At 38.8% G+C, this 19,058-nt stretch overlaps 1 protein-coding gene across 1 annotated transcript; it reads right to left on the reverse strand.

The window, feature by feature from the left end:
* Positions 1-222: 222 nt before the first annotated feature.
* On the reverse strand, positions 223-18,925 carry LOC124283296 (traB domain-containing protein-like). Its single transcript, XM_046719325.1, is given in 10 exon segments — positions 223-10,416; positions 11,053-11,152; positions 11,888-12,060; positions 13,438-13,577; positions 14,268-14,297; positions 14,300-14,380; positions 14,958-15,098; positions 15,964-16,169; positions 17,632-17,953; positions 18,643-18,925. Coding segments are annotated over 9 exon segments (1,290 nt in total). The 5' UTR covers positions 17,930-17,953; positions 18,643-18,925; the 3' UTR covers positions 223-10,295.
* Between the last annotated feature and the right edge of the window lie 133 nt (positions 18,926-19,058).

The raw sequence follows: 19,058 nt of genomic DNA on the forward strand, positions 1-19,058 counted from the left end.
TGAAGCCCATTTCTGTTTCCCACCGTGATATTGCCCAAAGCGGTGTAAAACTGAACTCACTCACTCAAAGTGATAAATGACAGCTGCAGGCTGTAGCTGACATGACATCATTTAATACGATAAAAGTCAAGTCACAAACCAACATGAGACTGACTCATCATGATGCCATATTGCCTCTTTCATTCACTGTTATGTACAGACATAAGAAATAACAAAACTGTATTTTCTGTTAAATTCAACAGCAGTTATTGTTTATTTAAAGTATAGCAATATTTGAAAATAATGGTTTCAACAGATATACTTTTTACTTAACATATACGTCTTGTGTTCAACAACCATGAGCTCATAACAGTATTTGAAATCTGTGAAAACTCACATGTTCATAAATAAACAAAACATTCAGTCAGTGTGACAATCAGATAAAGAGTTGAAACATTTTCTCCAATGTTCAATATTTCAAAGAGCAAACACACATGCACACACTCATGTAATATATTTATTAAATTCAAATCATAATAAATACCACACACAGACTTTTACTACTCGCACATCTTAATTACCGGTTATGATAAAAACAAGAAATGGAAAACTTAGGGACTGACAATATATTAAAGAAGAAAAAAATCTGAGTCTCATGGGCAGGTTCTAAAATGTAATACACATATTTGAGGAGGATCAAGAAACAAATAGTACAAGGACTCTTGGAGCCTAACTCCTTTCAGTACATCAGAACATGAAAAACACCTAACCCATCCTTCCCTGTAATAAATTACCATCCCCTAAATTTACAAAAACAACAAAAACAAACCCAACACAAGGACACACCTGAAATTTACCTCATTCATGTCTCAAGTAGAAATCCTTATGCCTTCTCAGAAAATCTTTCACTTCACAAAACACAACACAACCAACTTTGGGTTGAGGCATGAAGGATCTCTGCAGTTTGTCGAAAAGTAGGATTATAGTTTCTTCTGAATATGTAGAATTAAACAGTTACTGATTGCAGACAGGTTGTCAAAAATATCCATGGAACATCAGAAACTTCCATTTCATGGACTGACAAATATATCGTAGATGGAACAGTTCTATTTTCTTCTTCTCCAATTATCAGCCTCAAAACATGCATAGATACATTCTGGCTGCATAAATTTTATTTCTTCTTTCACAAAATGTTTATGTCTGTGTCAAGTGGTAGGTAAAAATAATCCCAACATAAAAGTTTCAAAACTTGTGTCTTAATTCTGGAAGATTTAGTTAATATTCGTCAGTAAAACAAGAAAATTAATTCTACATGGCCCCCCCAAAAAATTTGCATCATATTCTTTCTCTCTCAAAGTGTTTGTGAATTGCAGTATTAAAAAATTACATGTATCATGCAGGAACATTGTCTAACACTGAACCTATGGACATCTGTACTAAATCCCTGAATAATAATTGCGATCAAGACTATATCTACCGTATTCGCCATATTAAGCATCCAGCCCCAGTAAGCACCCACCCAACTTCGAGACAAATGTGTCAGTAATCTTGATAAGACCAAAAATGTACATGTCAGTTCACCTAATTCCCCCTGAAAACAGCAGTGTCGATGGGTTATATAATTGCCTGGTAACTATTTAATAAATCCAAAGTTTTAATTTCATGTATAGTTTAATTAAATCTGATTCGAATACACAATGCCATTTAGAAAGGCGATAAGGTGCAAGACTCTGAGGGTGTGGGTTCGAATCCCGGATGGGACTCAACCCAACACAATGCCAGAATCTGTACTTTACTGAGAAAGTGTAATCCCAAATATAACACATGTTAAATCTGATTCACAACCACTTGATCTTGTCACACAACTGAAGTGTCTAGCATGGCTTAAATATCCTCCCCAAATATACTTCTAATTCCCCTGGACACCTATTATGGCAGACATGGTATGTTGTATCTGTCAGTAGTGATACTAATCTCAATTACATCAGAAGCTAGCGCACGCTATGACTACACAAGGCTGCAGTAGTGACCACTGAGATCTTACCATAATGAGAGTGGCAGTGGTACTGAAATACGCCCGTCAGATAAGGCACTTGAGTCTATGAACACAGCACGGTTCCAGAACCATTCTGCACAACAATCACCATATACAAAAGTAATACACTTCTATTGATGGACTTGGTTAATAATAGCTGGGCTGCCATCTGGAACCAAGTCTTGTTCTTACGAGATCTCCGAATATATATACAAACTAGCTTTACCATTAAATATTGCGAAGAGATTGTCATCCTCAATTTTCCAGTCTCTATTATAAACCCCATTGACACATTCGCCATAAATCTTATCACAGAATTTCTATCACACAATTAATATTGAGCTCTTACAATATTTAGTCAAACCAAAAGACTATATAAATGATTAATTAGTTGCAGAAGAGTACCAAAATATGGGGAATAACACCATTTTACTATTACCATTCTCAGATGTATTTGAAATAGTACACGAGAGGATATTCAAAGTACTTGTGTGAAGTTGCCACTTAACTGACAAAACCTGGAATTTGATTGTATGATTTTCTTCAGTGCCTCAAAATGGACTCTAGGTGAAGTTTGGTGGCAGATGATGGGTCATAATTGGAATGGGGGACATAGTCCCCTTGATAACAGAGGATGCGGTATTGTGAAAGTGCTCTCGTTCACTATCACACATCTGCCTACACTGGGTGTGAGAATGTATTCTCTCATAAGCTGGATCCCTGCAAAATACTGAACAGAGGCGGATACAGCTTTTTGAGAAAGGGGGGTGCACAGTTCATTTTCACCCGTTTTCATGAGAGTTTCAATGGTCATTTAATGAACTTTCAGGACAAAAGGGCACCCCCACCCCACCTTCAGGATCCACCTATGTAAAAAAGTGAACACATCGTTTTAGCAGAAAGAAGAATGTTCAGCATACATGTAATAAAATAGGGTAAAATGTTAACATAATATCAACCTGTGTGTACCATTGTCTTATAGTCTCTTCTGACTGATGAATTTTAATATTTATCTGCATATGCTGTTAATATTAAAACCACTTCACTTACAAAGACACAAGAAATTGAAGATGATATTTCATATGAAGAATTAATGCTTAAGATCGGGATCAGAATACACAGTTGTGAGGAAATGTGAGGAAACACAACAGTTGGGATCAATCCTACAACAAAATAGTTCCATAGTTGTAGCCTCCTAGGAGATGATGAAGATGTAGAATGAAACAGACAACATCCAATGACTCTCATACAGGTGTAAGTCAATCAGCGACAACGGAGTATGACACAGTTGCACTTTTCTAGGATTCAGAAATTGTACATGTAATTAGTCATTTTGATACAGATATATTGAATAAATTCAATTTCCTTCATTTTTGTGAAAATGATAACAAAAATAATGATGTTTTAATGGCAGTGTTTGAAAGGTGACCACTGAAGAATGACCAGATTGTATTACAAAGTATCCATTGCCTACACAAGTCAAAATGGTATAACAACACACTGAACTTGACAGTGAGTTGGGTTTAATGCTGATTTGATAAGTATTTCAGTTTTATCACAGCTCAGAGGACAGTACAAAGTGATGCAGGTTAGACATAACCTATACCAGAGATACCCTAGATATACCCTAGAGATATCCTAAATATACCCTAGAGATATCCTAGTTATACCCTAGAGATATCCTAAATATACCCTAGTTATACCCTAGAGATATCCTAGATATACCCTAGAGATATGCTAGTTATACCCTAGAGATATCCTAGACATACCCTAGAGATATCCTAGACATACCCTAGTTATACCCTAGAGATATCCTAGATATACCCTAGAGATATGCTAGTTATACCCTAGAGATATCCTAGACATACCCTAGAGATATCCTAGACATACCCTAGTTATACCCTAGAGATATCCTAGACATACCCTAGATATATCCTAGTTATACCCTAGAGATATCCTAGATATACCCTAGAGATATCCTAGATATACCCTAGAGATATGCTAGTTATACCCTAGAGATATCCTAGACATACCCTAGAGATATCCTAGTTATACCCTAGATATATCCTAGACATACCCTAGTTATACCCTAGAGATATCCTAGACATACCCTAGAGATATCCTAGACATACCCTAGTTATACCCTAGAGATATTCTAGATATACCCTAGAGATATCCTAGATATACCCTAGAGATATGCTAGTTATACCCTAGAGATATCCTGGACATACCCTAGAGATATCCTAGTTATACCCTAGATATATCCTAGACATACCCTAGAGATATCCTAGACATACCCTAGAGATATCCTAGACATACCCTAGAGATATCCTAGTTATACCCTAGAAATATCCTAGATATACCCTACAAATATCCTAGAGAATGGACATGGTGCTGACAAACCAAGGATGATAATTGGGGTGCTCCTAGTAATCAAGCGCATGATTAGCAGATCCTGTCATGACAAAGGAAAGTTACTCTATTTAGCCAAACTAATCTACATAATGCATTTTGATGACCTTTGAACATTGCAATACAGGAATGGTAGCCATGTCAAAAAAATGGAGGTAACCTGTTATCTGAAGGCAGCTTATGACATACTATTAATAACAGGCAAATGCTGCAACATATGCAACACTCAAACGCATGAAAAATATATGTAAAAACCCTTGGTCCTTTATGTGTTTACAGCTTTAGCATTCAGTACCCCTTTTGTCATTTCTTCGGGAATAATTGTTGATGAATAATATAATTTCTGAAAGCTTTAAATATATATATATATAATAGCTGTCTGACAGAAGACATATTAAGCAAATATATCTCACTTTAAACAGCTGCAGTAATAAAAACACTGATTGTCTTGTTTCAATGAAGAGTACGAAATCAGTGTAATGAATATCTTCCAGCATGCCCTACTGAGCTGTTTGTATCAACTTACAGACTGCTGATTGAGAAAGGTGAAATTGGAAGACTTAGCCATCTCAGATAAATAACATGAATTTGGCTGTGATGTTGACAATAGGTTTGTGGGAAACTATCAACAAGCTGATGTTCTTTCAGGCTGCTTGAACACCTTTGGAAACAGCAGCCAGCAGTTCATGAATGGTTGATTCTATCTGTGTGGGCTTAGTTGATTTTGTAACAATGTCCTGCATCATGGTGACAAGATCATGTCTAATACATGTCAGGGCAGGGGTCAGTTCAAATTTATTACCCAGGTCCCCATTCCAACCTTGATAGTTGTTGTATTAGGTATTTGTTGAGGCCACCATGATACCTTTCCCCTTACAGTCACTCTAGCAGCATACAGGGAGGCAGTGTGTTGAGTGGGGATGCAGAGGGACATTGTAATGAACAAAACAATCAAACTCTGAACCATGGAAACTATGTAATCAGCACCTTTTTAAATGACTTGATATTTCATATGGTCAGAACCTTCTATCAGTGTTGGTTATGAATCAGCAGAAGTACAGTGACAAGCCCATCCAACTAGCCGGACAGACCAACTGGCCGGACAGACCAACTAGCCGGACAGACCAACTGGCCAGACAGACCAACTAGCGGACAGACCAACTTGCCAGACAGGCCAACTGGCCGGACAGACCAACTAGCCAGACAGACCAACTGGCCAGACAGACCAACTAGCCGGACAGACCAACTGGCCGGACAGACCAACTGCCAGACAGACCAACTGGCGGACAGACCAACTGGCCAGACAGGCCAACTAGCCGGACAGACCAACTGGCCAGACAGACCAACTGGCCGGACAGACCAACTGGCCGGACAGACCAACTAGCGGACAGACCAACTAGCGGACAGACCAACTGGCCGGACTGACCAACTAGCGGACAGACCAACTAGCGGACAGACCAACTAGCGGACAGACCAACTAGCCGGACAGACGAACTAGCGGACAGACCAACTTGCCAGACAGACCAACTGGCCGGACAGACCAACTGGCCAGACAGGCCAACTAGCCGGACAGACCAACTGGCCGGACAGACCAACTGGCGGACAGACCAACTGGCCCTCAGGCAGTACCATACAGATATTGCTGGAATATTGTCTTCGGGCATTACCGTATCACCAATTGGCCATAAGGCAGTGTCTCAACCAGTTGCGCATGACACAGTATTCTTTGGACCAAATGGCCATCGTATTGCTCTGTTCAGACCATTTGGCATTCAGATTATTCTGTTCAGACCGATTGGCAATAAGATTGTTCTGTTCAGATCAACTGCCCATCAGACAGTTTGGACCAAATGGCCATCAGATTGTTCTGTTCAGACCAGATGGCATTCAGATTGTTATGCTCAGTCCAGTTGTCCATGAGTCAGTTCAGTTTGGGCCAAATGGCAATGGGATGATAGACCAACTGGACACCAGTCATTAGTGTTCAGACCTGTAGGTCATGAGACAGTAGCATTCAGACCTACGGACCATCAGACAGTAGAGTTCAGACCAACTGGTTATTAGACAGTAGTGTTCAGACCTGTAGGTAATCAGACAGTAGCGTTCAGACCTATAGACCATCAGACAGTAAAATTCAGACCAACTGGTCATCAGACAGTAGTGTTCAGACCTGTAGGCCATCAGACAGTTCATTACATCTTCACCGGCAAATTAAGGAAACATATTTCATATAAAATATTGTGGAGGAAGTGACATAACTTTTCAACAGGAGTCAACATGAAAGCTACAAAAACAGCACTCAAACATATGGGATACAAGAGTGTACAACCTTAAAATGCACTGTACAAAAATCAACCTGTTTGTTTGCATGGACAAAAAAAACACGATATACAAAAATAGAAAACAAATAAACTCCATCAGCATTTCAAACATTAAATAACAATAACACACACCTCTAATGATGCCATTTGTTTTTCAAAATACGATTCTGTTGACTCCAAAAACTGGACAGCTGTAGGTATTTACTAATTTGACCAGAAAAAGGTAACTGTTAAAAAATTCAAAATATTTTAAGCTACTATCAAGTACAATAATTATAACCTGATGGAAATTGATCTTAAAAAATTCAAAATATAATAAACTATGAATTATACAGAGGAAATACAGAAAGTATATTTGCAATTGTCAAGACAGTTTAATTTTTTTATTTTTATAACCTACCAACTTAAATTTTTGGGGCCAAAGCTCTGTAAACCAAGAGCAAAATTATTCTATATTAAAAAAGTCCTTCTGAAATGGTTGTGGTATCTATGAAAGCAAACACAACAAGAGAACACAAACTGTAGAACACAGCAGATCCAGTAAGTCACAAAGTATCAAATAGCAACATTAACTCGCCAACCCCAAATGCACTGAATCAGACAAGTGGAAATCGGGAAGACTGGATCAATGAACCGATTCATGACTGATATTACATGAGAAGTAGTTGCAGGCGTAACTGTCTCCACCAATCACACACAGCCTCACACAGACATTTTCGGAAATCTACTGTATACTTGGCCTCAAATGCAAATATCAGGAACGATTCCTAACTACTGTCAAATAATTACTAAGAACCAAATTTTGCAACACTGATGCATATTTCTCTGATAACTTACCAACTGTATTGAATAGAAAGGTCTGTTAAAAAAGACCAAAATTTGGGACACAATATTTGTTTTCAGTCCTAAATCAATTAATGTCTCCACAAAAGGGAAGTCATGACAAACTTCGACTTCTGTTATTTATGGGACAACAAACACACACACAATCATAAACCAATCAACTAAAACATCCCTCCCTCAAAAATTTTGATCAGCCAGTTTACTGCATTTTTCATCAGGTATGTCAACCCATTTTCATCCTTGTTCTCAGATATTCGCGCAGTCAAGGTGCCAAAAGAAAAATTTACTTTGACCTACCTCATGAGAGGACACAAACTGAGTTAGCATTGTATCATCAAATGAATCTAGTCCAAAAGTTTGACAACATAAATGAGGTATTTCAACTTTCAAATGTTGGATAAACAATTATTTCATGGGGTATTTATTGTCATCTAAGAACATGTCGTGACACTGCATAGCTGGACCTGGTGCACTGTCTGCTGGCATGATGGTTAACATTCGGTTTTGGAATACTGAGTTTTCATCAATCAAAGTAGAAAAAAAACTGACAATGGACTGATATATCACAATGCTATACTGCATAATTTCTACAATGAAAAGGTGTCGACACTTCAGATCATATCAAACTGGCCACCAGCTAATTTCTTACCAATGGCGAAGGACATTAGTCTTGGGAGAAGACAACAAGTCTTTCTAGATTTTCACAAGTCTTGGAGTAACAGACTAGTGGCCATGTCGATCCCTGATTATCTACTCTATGATGATAGACACTGCAGAAGCAAAATGACGTCTGCTACCTATATCCTGTCCAGATACCGTACTTTGCTTCTGAAAAACAGACATTGTTTTGAAATAGTGTGACCAGTTATTGCCAATTTGAACTATATAATGAAATTTGACAGCTAATATTTCCACCTTGACAATGCAGAATCCACACGTTTCGGGCAGATGATACAGGCTGTGTGTTGATGTACCGAGAATTACTATATTTAAGCCTTGTGCTAAATAATGAAAAATGACCCCCATGTTAATGACATTTTAAAACCATAATTGAGCTTAAATTTGAGAATTGCACATAATATGACAGATTCTCTGCTCTCATGGAATATGTCCGAATACGATATTTTCCTACTTGATAGAAACTTTTTGCATCTTGTACATTTACATGGCCTATTGCTGTCTTCAGTATCTGCCCTGTCTCTGGAGTCCAGGGGAGTTAACTATGAATGTTGTAAATAGTGGCGTTCACCATGTGCTTTACCAAGGGACATCACTCCCGACAAAAGTAATGAAAAGCCTTAATTTAGGTCCATGTAAAACTGGGGAAAAACCTGCTTTTAGGCCCTATGAGCTTAATCTGGTTTAAATACAGGAAATCCCAGTACACAGGAATTTATTGAAACCAGGTCTGAGCCCAATATTCAGTCCCAAGTCAACAGAAAATGTCCTAAAATTCATACAAAATTAGAATTCAGGATTTCTGTAATTTTATGGTTTGTTAGAGGTGACTGCCTTTCACTGAAATCAGCACCGATAAATAAGAACGTTAAATCCTTATTTCGCATCACTGAACAAAAGCTTAAATGCTAATTTTATATCATTGAATAAAATGAAATCTGAAAATATAATGTCATATACCTCAGAGTGTAAAAAGTAAGAAATCTCAATTTTGAAAGAGCAGGGATATTTCCAAATTAGCCTGGCAATGTCACATGAGAAACCCAGATCTACACGAACCATCAATAGAGCAGTATAGTACCACATCTGTTGCCACATGTTCGTACTGTATCACCTGAATAAATAAATGTGTAATAGTGTATAAATATTTACACTCTGACAATACTTAAAATGAAGTAAAATAACACAGATGTCAAATCAAAAGGAATACACGATTATTTAAACAAATATATGTGCAACTGTTTATCATACAAATAACTTTATCCTTCCCCAATAGCTGATGATTACAAGTGTCAATGATTTGTACAACTGAATAAAATCTAACAAACTTGAAATATCCTTCAAAATGTAATAAATGTTTCAACTTAACACAATGTACAATTTGCTGTGTAGCCATGAACTTTGGCTGCAAACATTCACATACCATCACGATATTATCTTGTGCTGTCGTAAAAGACAAGCTTTGTATACAAACATGGCTGATCTTGAACCTGCAGATGATTGTACCAATTCCTAGATGAAAATTACCAGTCAACAAATGATGCCGTTACCATGACAACATTATGGTACATTACCGGTATGTTGCAATGATATCGATATCGCAATTAGGCCTCAAATGAAGCAATACAACCTTGGCTATTAACTATGGCATCAGGACAACTGATCATGGAATGAACACATTTCTGTAAGACAAACATACAGATACATTTTTGGCAATTGTAATTTGCCATGGAGATATTGTGGGACGATTCTGATAATGATTTTGCCATTTAAACTCTGTTGGATAATTCAGTTGCAGGTTCTGTAACAAAGAATTGTTGGCTGATTCTGATAATGTTTTGACGTGAAAACACTGGTGGACGAGTCTGTTGAAGGTTATCCAATGAAGACGCTATTGGCGAATTCTTGGAAAGACTTAGCCTGATTCTGTTGAAAGTTAATTTCAGTTGAGCCGCTGACTTCAGTGCCACAGAGTACAATGTTGGCTGGAGGATGAAGGACGATGGAATCAGTGATGTAGCAACTCTTTAGAAGACGATATGAGAGGTCCATCTATACAGCCTATAACATCCATACGTTAATAAACCTAGCACACTAGCTCGTACACTCCATCGTAGAACTCGGCCCAACACTGACCCTTCAGGCACTCTGAAAATGACAAGAAAATACAGGGGTAAAGACAGTATTAACATGGATAGACATCCAACATTCATTTATTCAACAATCGTGTAAGGCTAAACACTCTCCTCAAAGTATTGCAATTTTAAACAAATGTTGAATGTCCAGTTTTCATCTTATTCATTTATTTCTATTCAAGCACATATTTATATCTTTTATGTTTTTAGTAATGTCATATTTTTATTGTTATTCATTTCTATTTTTTGTTGGACAAATGTGAACCAAAACGAATACCTTTTAAGGTAATAAAGTATTGTCTGTCTGTCTCTTAGGAACCATACAAAACAGTGTGCTTCTGTCCTCTTAAACATCAACAGTCGTCTGAACAGATAGGCTTGTAGCACTTTCAAAGAGTGTTAGTTTACTATTAAACTGATTTTAGCAATATTTTAGCAAAATCACGGCAGGGGAGACCAGAAATGGGCTTCACACATTGTACCCAGGGAATTGAACCGACGAGTGACGAGAGAACACTTTAACCACTAGGTTACTCCATCGCCCCTTCTTTGAAAGACAGGACTTTAAATGTGTTGCAACTCATCTTTTATTTTGAAATGCTGATGTATAAGTTTAGATATTTTGGCTCTAAGGTGACTGAAGACCCACATGAGTATCTCCTGAATGTTGTGCTCCTTGCTCCAGTTGGCCACGATGCCAGGCACGTGACCGATCCCGACAACACCGACCACCACAGTCGGAATATACCCTGAAGTCAGACACATTCAGCATCAGTGACCAACAAACACTCCAATTTATAGAACCTTTATGAAGCTAGAGAAGACGTTCAATATGAGGTGAAAATGGTGTTCAAAATAGGTTGATCTGTTTTCAAATTTAATTCAAACTAACCAACAATTTGTTAATCAACATAATCATGTTTGATGGTTGCTGTTTTCTAACACCACTCAAGAAATTTGATGGCAATCAGTAAATAAATGAGTGAATGAGTGAGTATGGTTTTACGCTGCTTTAAGCAATATTTTTGCAATATCACACAATGTACCCATGTAGGGAATCAAACCCGGTCTTTAGCATGGTGAGTGAATGCTTTAACCACTAGGCTACCCCACCACTCTAGTAAATAAATGAGAAATGTAAGGTAATCTAATGATTGACATTATGAGCATATCAATCTATGCAAAACGGAAACCATGACATGCACCAAGTATGTGAAGCCAGACCATCAGAGCCTGTCAGGCTACTGCAGACCAATTCTAGCCTGTCTGTTCATGTCGGCCATTACCCTGTCAGGCTACTGCAGACCCATTCTAGCCTGTCTGTTCATGTCTGCCATAAAATGATGAAATTCAAACCATGTTCACCAATTAAATGACTTCTTTCAATGACTCTACCAAGTTTACAGGTATCTTTTTTACAAATGGAGAAGCTGAACCTAAGAGGTTCAACTCTTGTATCAGTGGGTTCCAGTTGGCTCCCTAACCTTCAGGTACTTGTTGACACTGAATGGGTCGGGCGGCCATCTTGAGTGAGTGTGCAAGGTACAGATCGCGTTCTTCCACAAAGACTCGGCTAAGGGCAGGGAACTCTCCTGTCATCTCCCTCAACATCTGTTCCAGCAGGTCGCGTTGCTTGCACTTCTCTACATCTTCCTTACTGAAAACACCATAAACAAACAATTAACTAACATAATGGTCCTGGCAGAAGGATGGTGAGTGAGTGAGTGAAAACACCATAAACAAACAATTAACCAACACAATGGTCCTGGCAGAAGGATGGTGAGTGAGTGAGTGAGTTTAGTTTTACGCCACACTCATCAATATTCCAGGTATATGGCAGCGGTCTGTAAATAATCGAGTCTGGACCAGACAATCCAGTGATCAACAGCATGAGCATCGATCTGCGCAATTGGGAACTGATGACTTGTATCAACCAAGTCAGCGAGCCTGACCACCCGATCCCGTTAGTCGCCTCTTACGACAAGAATGGGGTTACTGAAGATCAATTCTAACTCGGACCTTCACGGGTCTCAAAAGGATGGGTGTTGGATGGGCGAGTGCAATCAGTTTAATGATGTCAGGGCTACTTTGATCAGTATTTTGCATTTCGGCTATACATATACAGCCTAATGTGGGGAGCAAAGCCCAAAGAGAGTCATAAGATGCTTATAACTTTTTGAAACAAACTCGCATGGATATGATCCTGGCTAAGAATCATAATCTAATTATGGCAGAGCTAAGGGAAGCAACTCTGTACAGCAAACTGGTTCTAATGTAAAACAAAAGTGACAGTACACCTGGTATATATACCATAGCTCAAGAATGAGAGCTCTTTTGGTGAAGAGTTTTGACAATGTAAGTCTGCTGCAAATACCAATAAGAAGACAAAATCAGCAATATCCCCCACAATGGCAATATACTCTTTATGAATATGTCTACTAGTTATGATTATGTCAAATGTTTTGGCATGTATATAGCAAAGTGGAAGGAGAGTATTGAAAGGTTTTTTAGTTCTGCTCCAGAAAGGAGCACTACTACCAAATTCAGTCTAAGTCAAACTTGTTGCCATGGAAACGCAAAAAATATTTTATTCAGAAATCCAAAAACTACCAAAAGGCACCAGTTCACTGCTAGACCTATCTATATGAAAAGTTTGGTGAAGAAATATTGTACGGTTTTAAAGTTCTGTTCCGGAAAAGAGCATTACCACCAAATTCAGTCGAAGTCAAACTTGTTGCCATGGAAACGCAAAAAATATTTCATTTAGAATTCCAAAACTACCAAAAGGCACCAGTACACCACCAGAATAATCTATGTGCCAAATTTGGTGAAGAAAGAGTGAACAGTTTTAAAGTTCTGCTCCGGAAAAGACAAATGTGCACAGATGGACGGAGGGATATTTTAATACCCTCCCCCGCAAAACGTGTTATCGGGGATAACAACATTGTATGTGTACTACACGTATCAACATACTACTCACAACAACTTATGTCTACTACACATATTGACAACAAAATAAGTCTCCTACACGTACCTGATAGGATCCTTGGATGTGATGAGGTACCAGGCGAGCCTGACCTTCTGCCACAGGGACAGGGCTGCCAAGGCTCTCTTCAGCGTGATCTGTATTGGACGATCTCCTAACTGAAGGCGACACCCAGGCACTCGCCGTGACTGCACACAACACAAGTAAACTTAGAATACTGACATACAGACAAAGAGGAAGACTGACACTGTTGGAGATACATGTGTTAGAGGGAGTAATTATTTTATACAAAGAAATGTCATAGAAGCAATCACACTAAGACATTTCAAAATTTCCATGCTCAGATATTCCATCAAGAAACCATCTTGATGATTTACCATCTTTTAGCATCTCTTTATGGTATGAGGGCTGGTGAGGTGAGGTGAAATTGGGTTTTACGTTGTACTTGAGAATATTTCGCTCATATGACGACGTGCATGCGTGTGTATGTCTATGTGCGGCTGCTTGTACTAGCCCAGACTTAAGCTGGTTTTATAGTGCTAGCTCACTGAGATACCATGATGCAGTTAAGCATGAATACCCCACTCAGACACATTATACTGACTCCCGAGCCGACCAGTCCTTGTTGTACCCATTAATGCCGAGCGCCAGACTGAGACCAACAAGTACCATATTTTAACGTCTTTTGGTATGACGCGACCGGGGATCGAACCCGCGACCTTCCACTTTCCGGGCGGACGCTCTAACCACTGTCATGAGGGCTGGTGGGGTAGCCTAGTGGTGAGTTACATATCCAGGTGATTCAACCACCCAAATGTGCTATCCACTAGACCATGGAAATGATATGATTTTTATTACAATAAGCATCAATGACACACCTCCTGGAATGCTCTGCGGAACTCTCCCCCCCCGGTGCCATACCGAGTTCCTTGGTAAGATGGGCGGACATGCTGAGCAGCAATAAGTGCATAACACCCTGGATCATACCGCTCTGTAACAGGAAAACAGTTACCATGGTTACTGATAAATTTGATCATACCACACTGTAACAGGAAAATGGCAACCTTGCTTGTATATAGACACATGAAATGTAACATTGTATACATCATCAGTATGCCAAGTATTTATGCCTCCTGAACCTTATATGTATTATACATTATGCAGAAACTGATTTACTACACATTTGGAATATTTTGAATCACCAAAGGCACCAGTTAAGGAGTCAGCTGATGTACACAAAGTTTTGTTACACATATTTCGTGAATAATGACTGATATTCCAAAAAAGAAACATGATGAATGGAAAACTATAACTCATTTCTATATCCATGCTATACTTTCTATAGGCAGGGGATAAAAATAATCCTGATAATATTACCAAATATGTAGCAATGAAGTTCTCTGGAAAAAGATTCAACATGTTGAAAGCAGTGTGCAACACAAGATACTAGCCCAAACACAAGGTCTACTACACTATACTTGGCCTGGTAAGTGGTAAGGGCAGCTAAAAGTAAACCCAACAATTTACTGAACCTGTCACTAAGGACTACAGATCAGTGGTGTCTGTACCTGTTTGATTGCCATCCTGATCTTCTCCATGTTGATGTTCTTGGCCTCCTCCAGTAGCGTGGCTTCATCCAGTTCCAGGATGTTGATCCGACTCTTACACAGCTCCACCATCACAAAGTCTGGCTGCGTCGACCGGATCACCTGCAACATGAGTGGATTTGAGGGTTACTTGAAATTTACTTCAGACATGACCTGTAAGACAGCTGGATGACCCCCCAAAATGAAGACTTGGACCTTCACCTTTTGGGTCAAACACACAGATAATCAAATATGCCCCTAACACATGGATAATCAAATATGCCCCTAACACATGGATAATCAAATATGCCCCTAACACACAGATAATCAAATATGCCCCTAACACATAGATAATCAAATATGCCCCTAACACACAGATAATCAAATATGCCCCTAACACACAGATAATCAAATATGCCCCTAACACATGGATAATCAAATATGCCCCTAACACACAGATAATCAAATATGCCCCTAACACACAGATAATCAAATATGCCCCTAACACATGGATAATCAAATATGCCCCTAACACATGGATAATCAAATATGCCCCTAACACACAGAGAATCAAATATGCCCCTAACACATGGATAATCAAATATGCCCCTAACACATGGATAATCAAATATGCCCCTAACACATGGATAATCAAATATGCCCCTAACACACAGATAATCAAATATGCCCCTAACACACAGATAATCAAATATGCCCCTAACACACAGATAATCAAATATGCCCCTAACACACAGGATAATCAAATATGCCCCTAACACATGGATAATCAAATATGCCCCTAACACATGGATAATCAAATCAAATATGCCCCCCTCAACAATGGATGTTCCTCCCAACACAAAGATAATCAAATATGCCCCTGCTACACACATATGGATAATCAAATATGTCCCCCATCAAAAGGATAATATCAAATATGTTCCTCCCCTAACTCACACACACAGGCAGAATACCCCGACAGATGTACCTTTGAGACATCCTCCTGACTCTCCAGACTGAAGTGAGCTGTTCCCACGACATACACCTTGCTGCCATCTAGCGTCTCCAGCGTTGTCACAGTGTCGGGGAGGTCGGGGTTGGAGTCTCGCCCTCTCATGGGGTATGACATCTCATCATTGTCCTCGATGTCTGTCTCCTCCCCACTCTCATCCTCACTCACTTCATCCTCCTCTTCTGTACATGACAAAATGAGGTTACAAAACCTGGTCTTTCTTTCAGTGTCTGTTGTTAAATGTAATGCTACAAAGAGTGACAATAAGATAAAGATGATATCACATCAGGATTTGCTGTATTGTAAGTATATCGGTTCACTGGTTTTCATTCTTTCCACAAATCGGATCACAATACTATTTTTACATGCTCGGTGCATCAGATGATTCCAAATATTGATGTTTATGATGTGTTTAATGTCAAACACCTTTGAAATGTTTTTGTAATTCCAAAAAGATGAGAAGTTAATTCTCAGTTACCTCCCTTATGTGCATGCACATTCCTACAGCGACATCCTACACCGTTACCATGGTTACAGATGTGAAAAACTCAATCAACCAGGTCACTGAGCCTGATCAGCAATAAGTGAGTGAATCCATTCAGGTGGGAATCAACCAGGACTGTATATCTGACTGCCAAGTCTGAGTACAATGGCATATAAAATAAATCTTTACAGTTCCTTTTTCTAACATGACACATTTCTGATGTCCCTGCTGTGGTATTGCTGGTATATTGCTAAAAGGTATGTAAAATTAAATTCACTCAATCGTTCTAACATGAGAAGTCAATAATTTGTTGCACGATGTATAATATATGTTCTCGTATTTGAAGCAAGAGTCTGGGAAGTGAATCATATTGCACAGATCGGGACAGCCCAGCACTGCAGCAACAGCAAAACTGTCCTCCAGGAGCAGCACAGGTATGCAGTTATCATAGCTAATCGTATTGGAATACCTTCAATCTTTGAAAACCAACACACTTTGTCAGTAGGTAATATTATTAGTTACACAGTGTTTTGAAAGGGTGTGTACGGGACTGTAAGACCCTTGTAAATTTCGTATTTCCTGAGGTGCAGAATTTACAAGTGTGTTACAGTCCCGTACACACTTTCAAAACACAGTGTGATGAATTATTACCCTTATGGTCTCTTTATTTAGCATATCTTTAAAAACAGACATTCAATCTTTCAGCAGAATGAGACACAAAACGTTTCGCCATGATTTTTCCTGAATCGCCATAAAGGGAGATAACTCGGGATTGCTCAGTTTATGATAAAAATTATTGGATTTAAGGTTTTGTTAAACAACAAGTCAATTACAGAAACAATTTTTTTTTTTTTATATATCTATTGGCACGAACAAATAAGAAATTATGGCAACAATTCTATTACTCTGTTTATATTCATAATTGTATACGTCAACTCTAAAATTTCGAAGCGATTAGCCGTTTGGCAGCCACATTCCCTTCTAAGGTCAAGGTCATTTGTACAATCTGTATAGAGTGTCACGTGACAGATTTGACGGTGTGTACGGTTCATACACCCTGGCAAATCCGCCAACATGGTTTCGTATGCTTTGGCTGTTGACCAATCAGAATTCGACAAATTTATCTTAAGGGTAATAATCAGGCATAAGTGATTGCTCACCATCTGATAACATCTCTCCCAGTTCTCCATCATCTGGCTGTAACAAAGTGTTACCGTCCCCTGCTGCTGTCTGCCCTGCCCCGGTTTTCTCTACGTCTGTCGGGGTAGGTACTGTTGGGCCTCCCTGCTGTACAGGTATATGTGCACTGTTGTTTGCATCAATGTCTTGTGCATTTGACCTCACATCAGAAGGGTCATCTTTTGGGGGATCACTTGCACCATCTGTCTCTAAACTAACTTCCTTGGACTGTGACTTCTCGCCAGTTTCAGATTTCAATGTAGGCGTGGCAGATTCCATATTTTATCTGTGTACGTTTATTTGCTGAAAAAGTCAACACAGTGGTGATACTAACAACATCAATGAGAGCATTCAGGAAAACAGATTCGGTTACACATACCATGATATACTGATCAAGAGAAGTGAATGACTACAGTTAATGAACTTAATCTGTAATGGTTAGTATATATAAAACCATGATGACTACGGTAGTTGGGAAGATATTTTTCTTAAATTTGTTTGGGGGGGGGAATGATATTGCCCGGAATGCTGAGAAAGGAATAACAATAAAAACAGGACATTATCTGGGCCTGCTGAGAGGCTGATATATCACACATTTTGTACACATGCTGGGGGTCAGCAATTTTGTACACATGTATTGGGGGTCAGCAACTTTGTACATAGGAATAGTAAAAAAATAGGCATAGAAAATATGGCAAGGAGAGGGGGTAATTGATTTTGTATGACATGCAGGTGTGTGTGTTTGGGGGAGCGGGACTTACTTTGTGCATAAAGTTTAGGGGGATCATTAACATTGTACATGCTTCTCGATAAAAATCCTCATCCCCCCCACCTCCCCTTGCCATAAATTTTAAAATTATGAACAGTCCCTAATTCCTGCAGATCTGTAAATAATATCTGTAACATCAAATCCTCTGATTGACATAATGATTAACCTACCTCAATGTGATATGATATGCATGATCTAAGTTAGCAATTCAACCAGCTGATACCTTGATCCCGTTTGCTGCCTCTTGAGATAAGCATGCAAACCAACATTGGCAAGTCTAACCCGGATCTTCACTGGTGAAATTATGGCGTGGAAAGGAATTGGGACAACTGTGTCTGTTAATCGTAGCCGCAAAATACATACGACCAGAATCAATATCATAATCAACAATACAAGATGTTCAAAAACAGGCCTACAAAGCATGTTCCAGAAAATGATGAAAGTTCCTAAGTCGTAAAATAACATGTGACCATATGGTGAGCAGTGGAAGGTCCACTTGACACCTCATGTAATGAATACGACATTCATAATGTCAGTTATTTAACAACTGCAAGTACATTCTAAAGATAAACAAGGTCTAACATACAAAGGTTGTGCGTTCGAAAAAACTCCAGTTTGACCAAATTTTCTCACCATCGA

This window comes from Haliotis rubra, unplaced genomic scaffold (genome assembly GCF_003918875.1).
Source record: "Haliotis rubra isolate DU_JTF1 unplaced genomic scaffold, ASM391887v1 Scf312, whole genome shotgun sequence".
NCBI lineage: Eukaryota > Metazoa > Mollusca > Gastropoda > Lepetellida > Haliotidae > Haliotis > Haliotis rubra.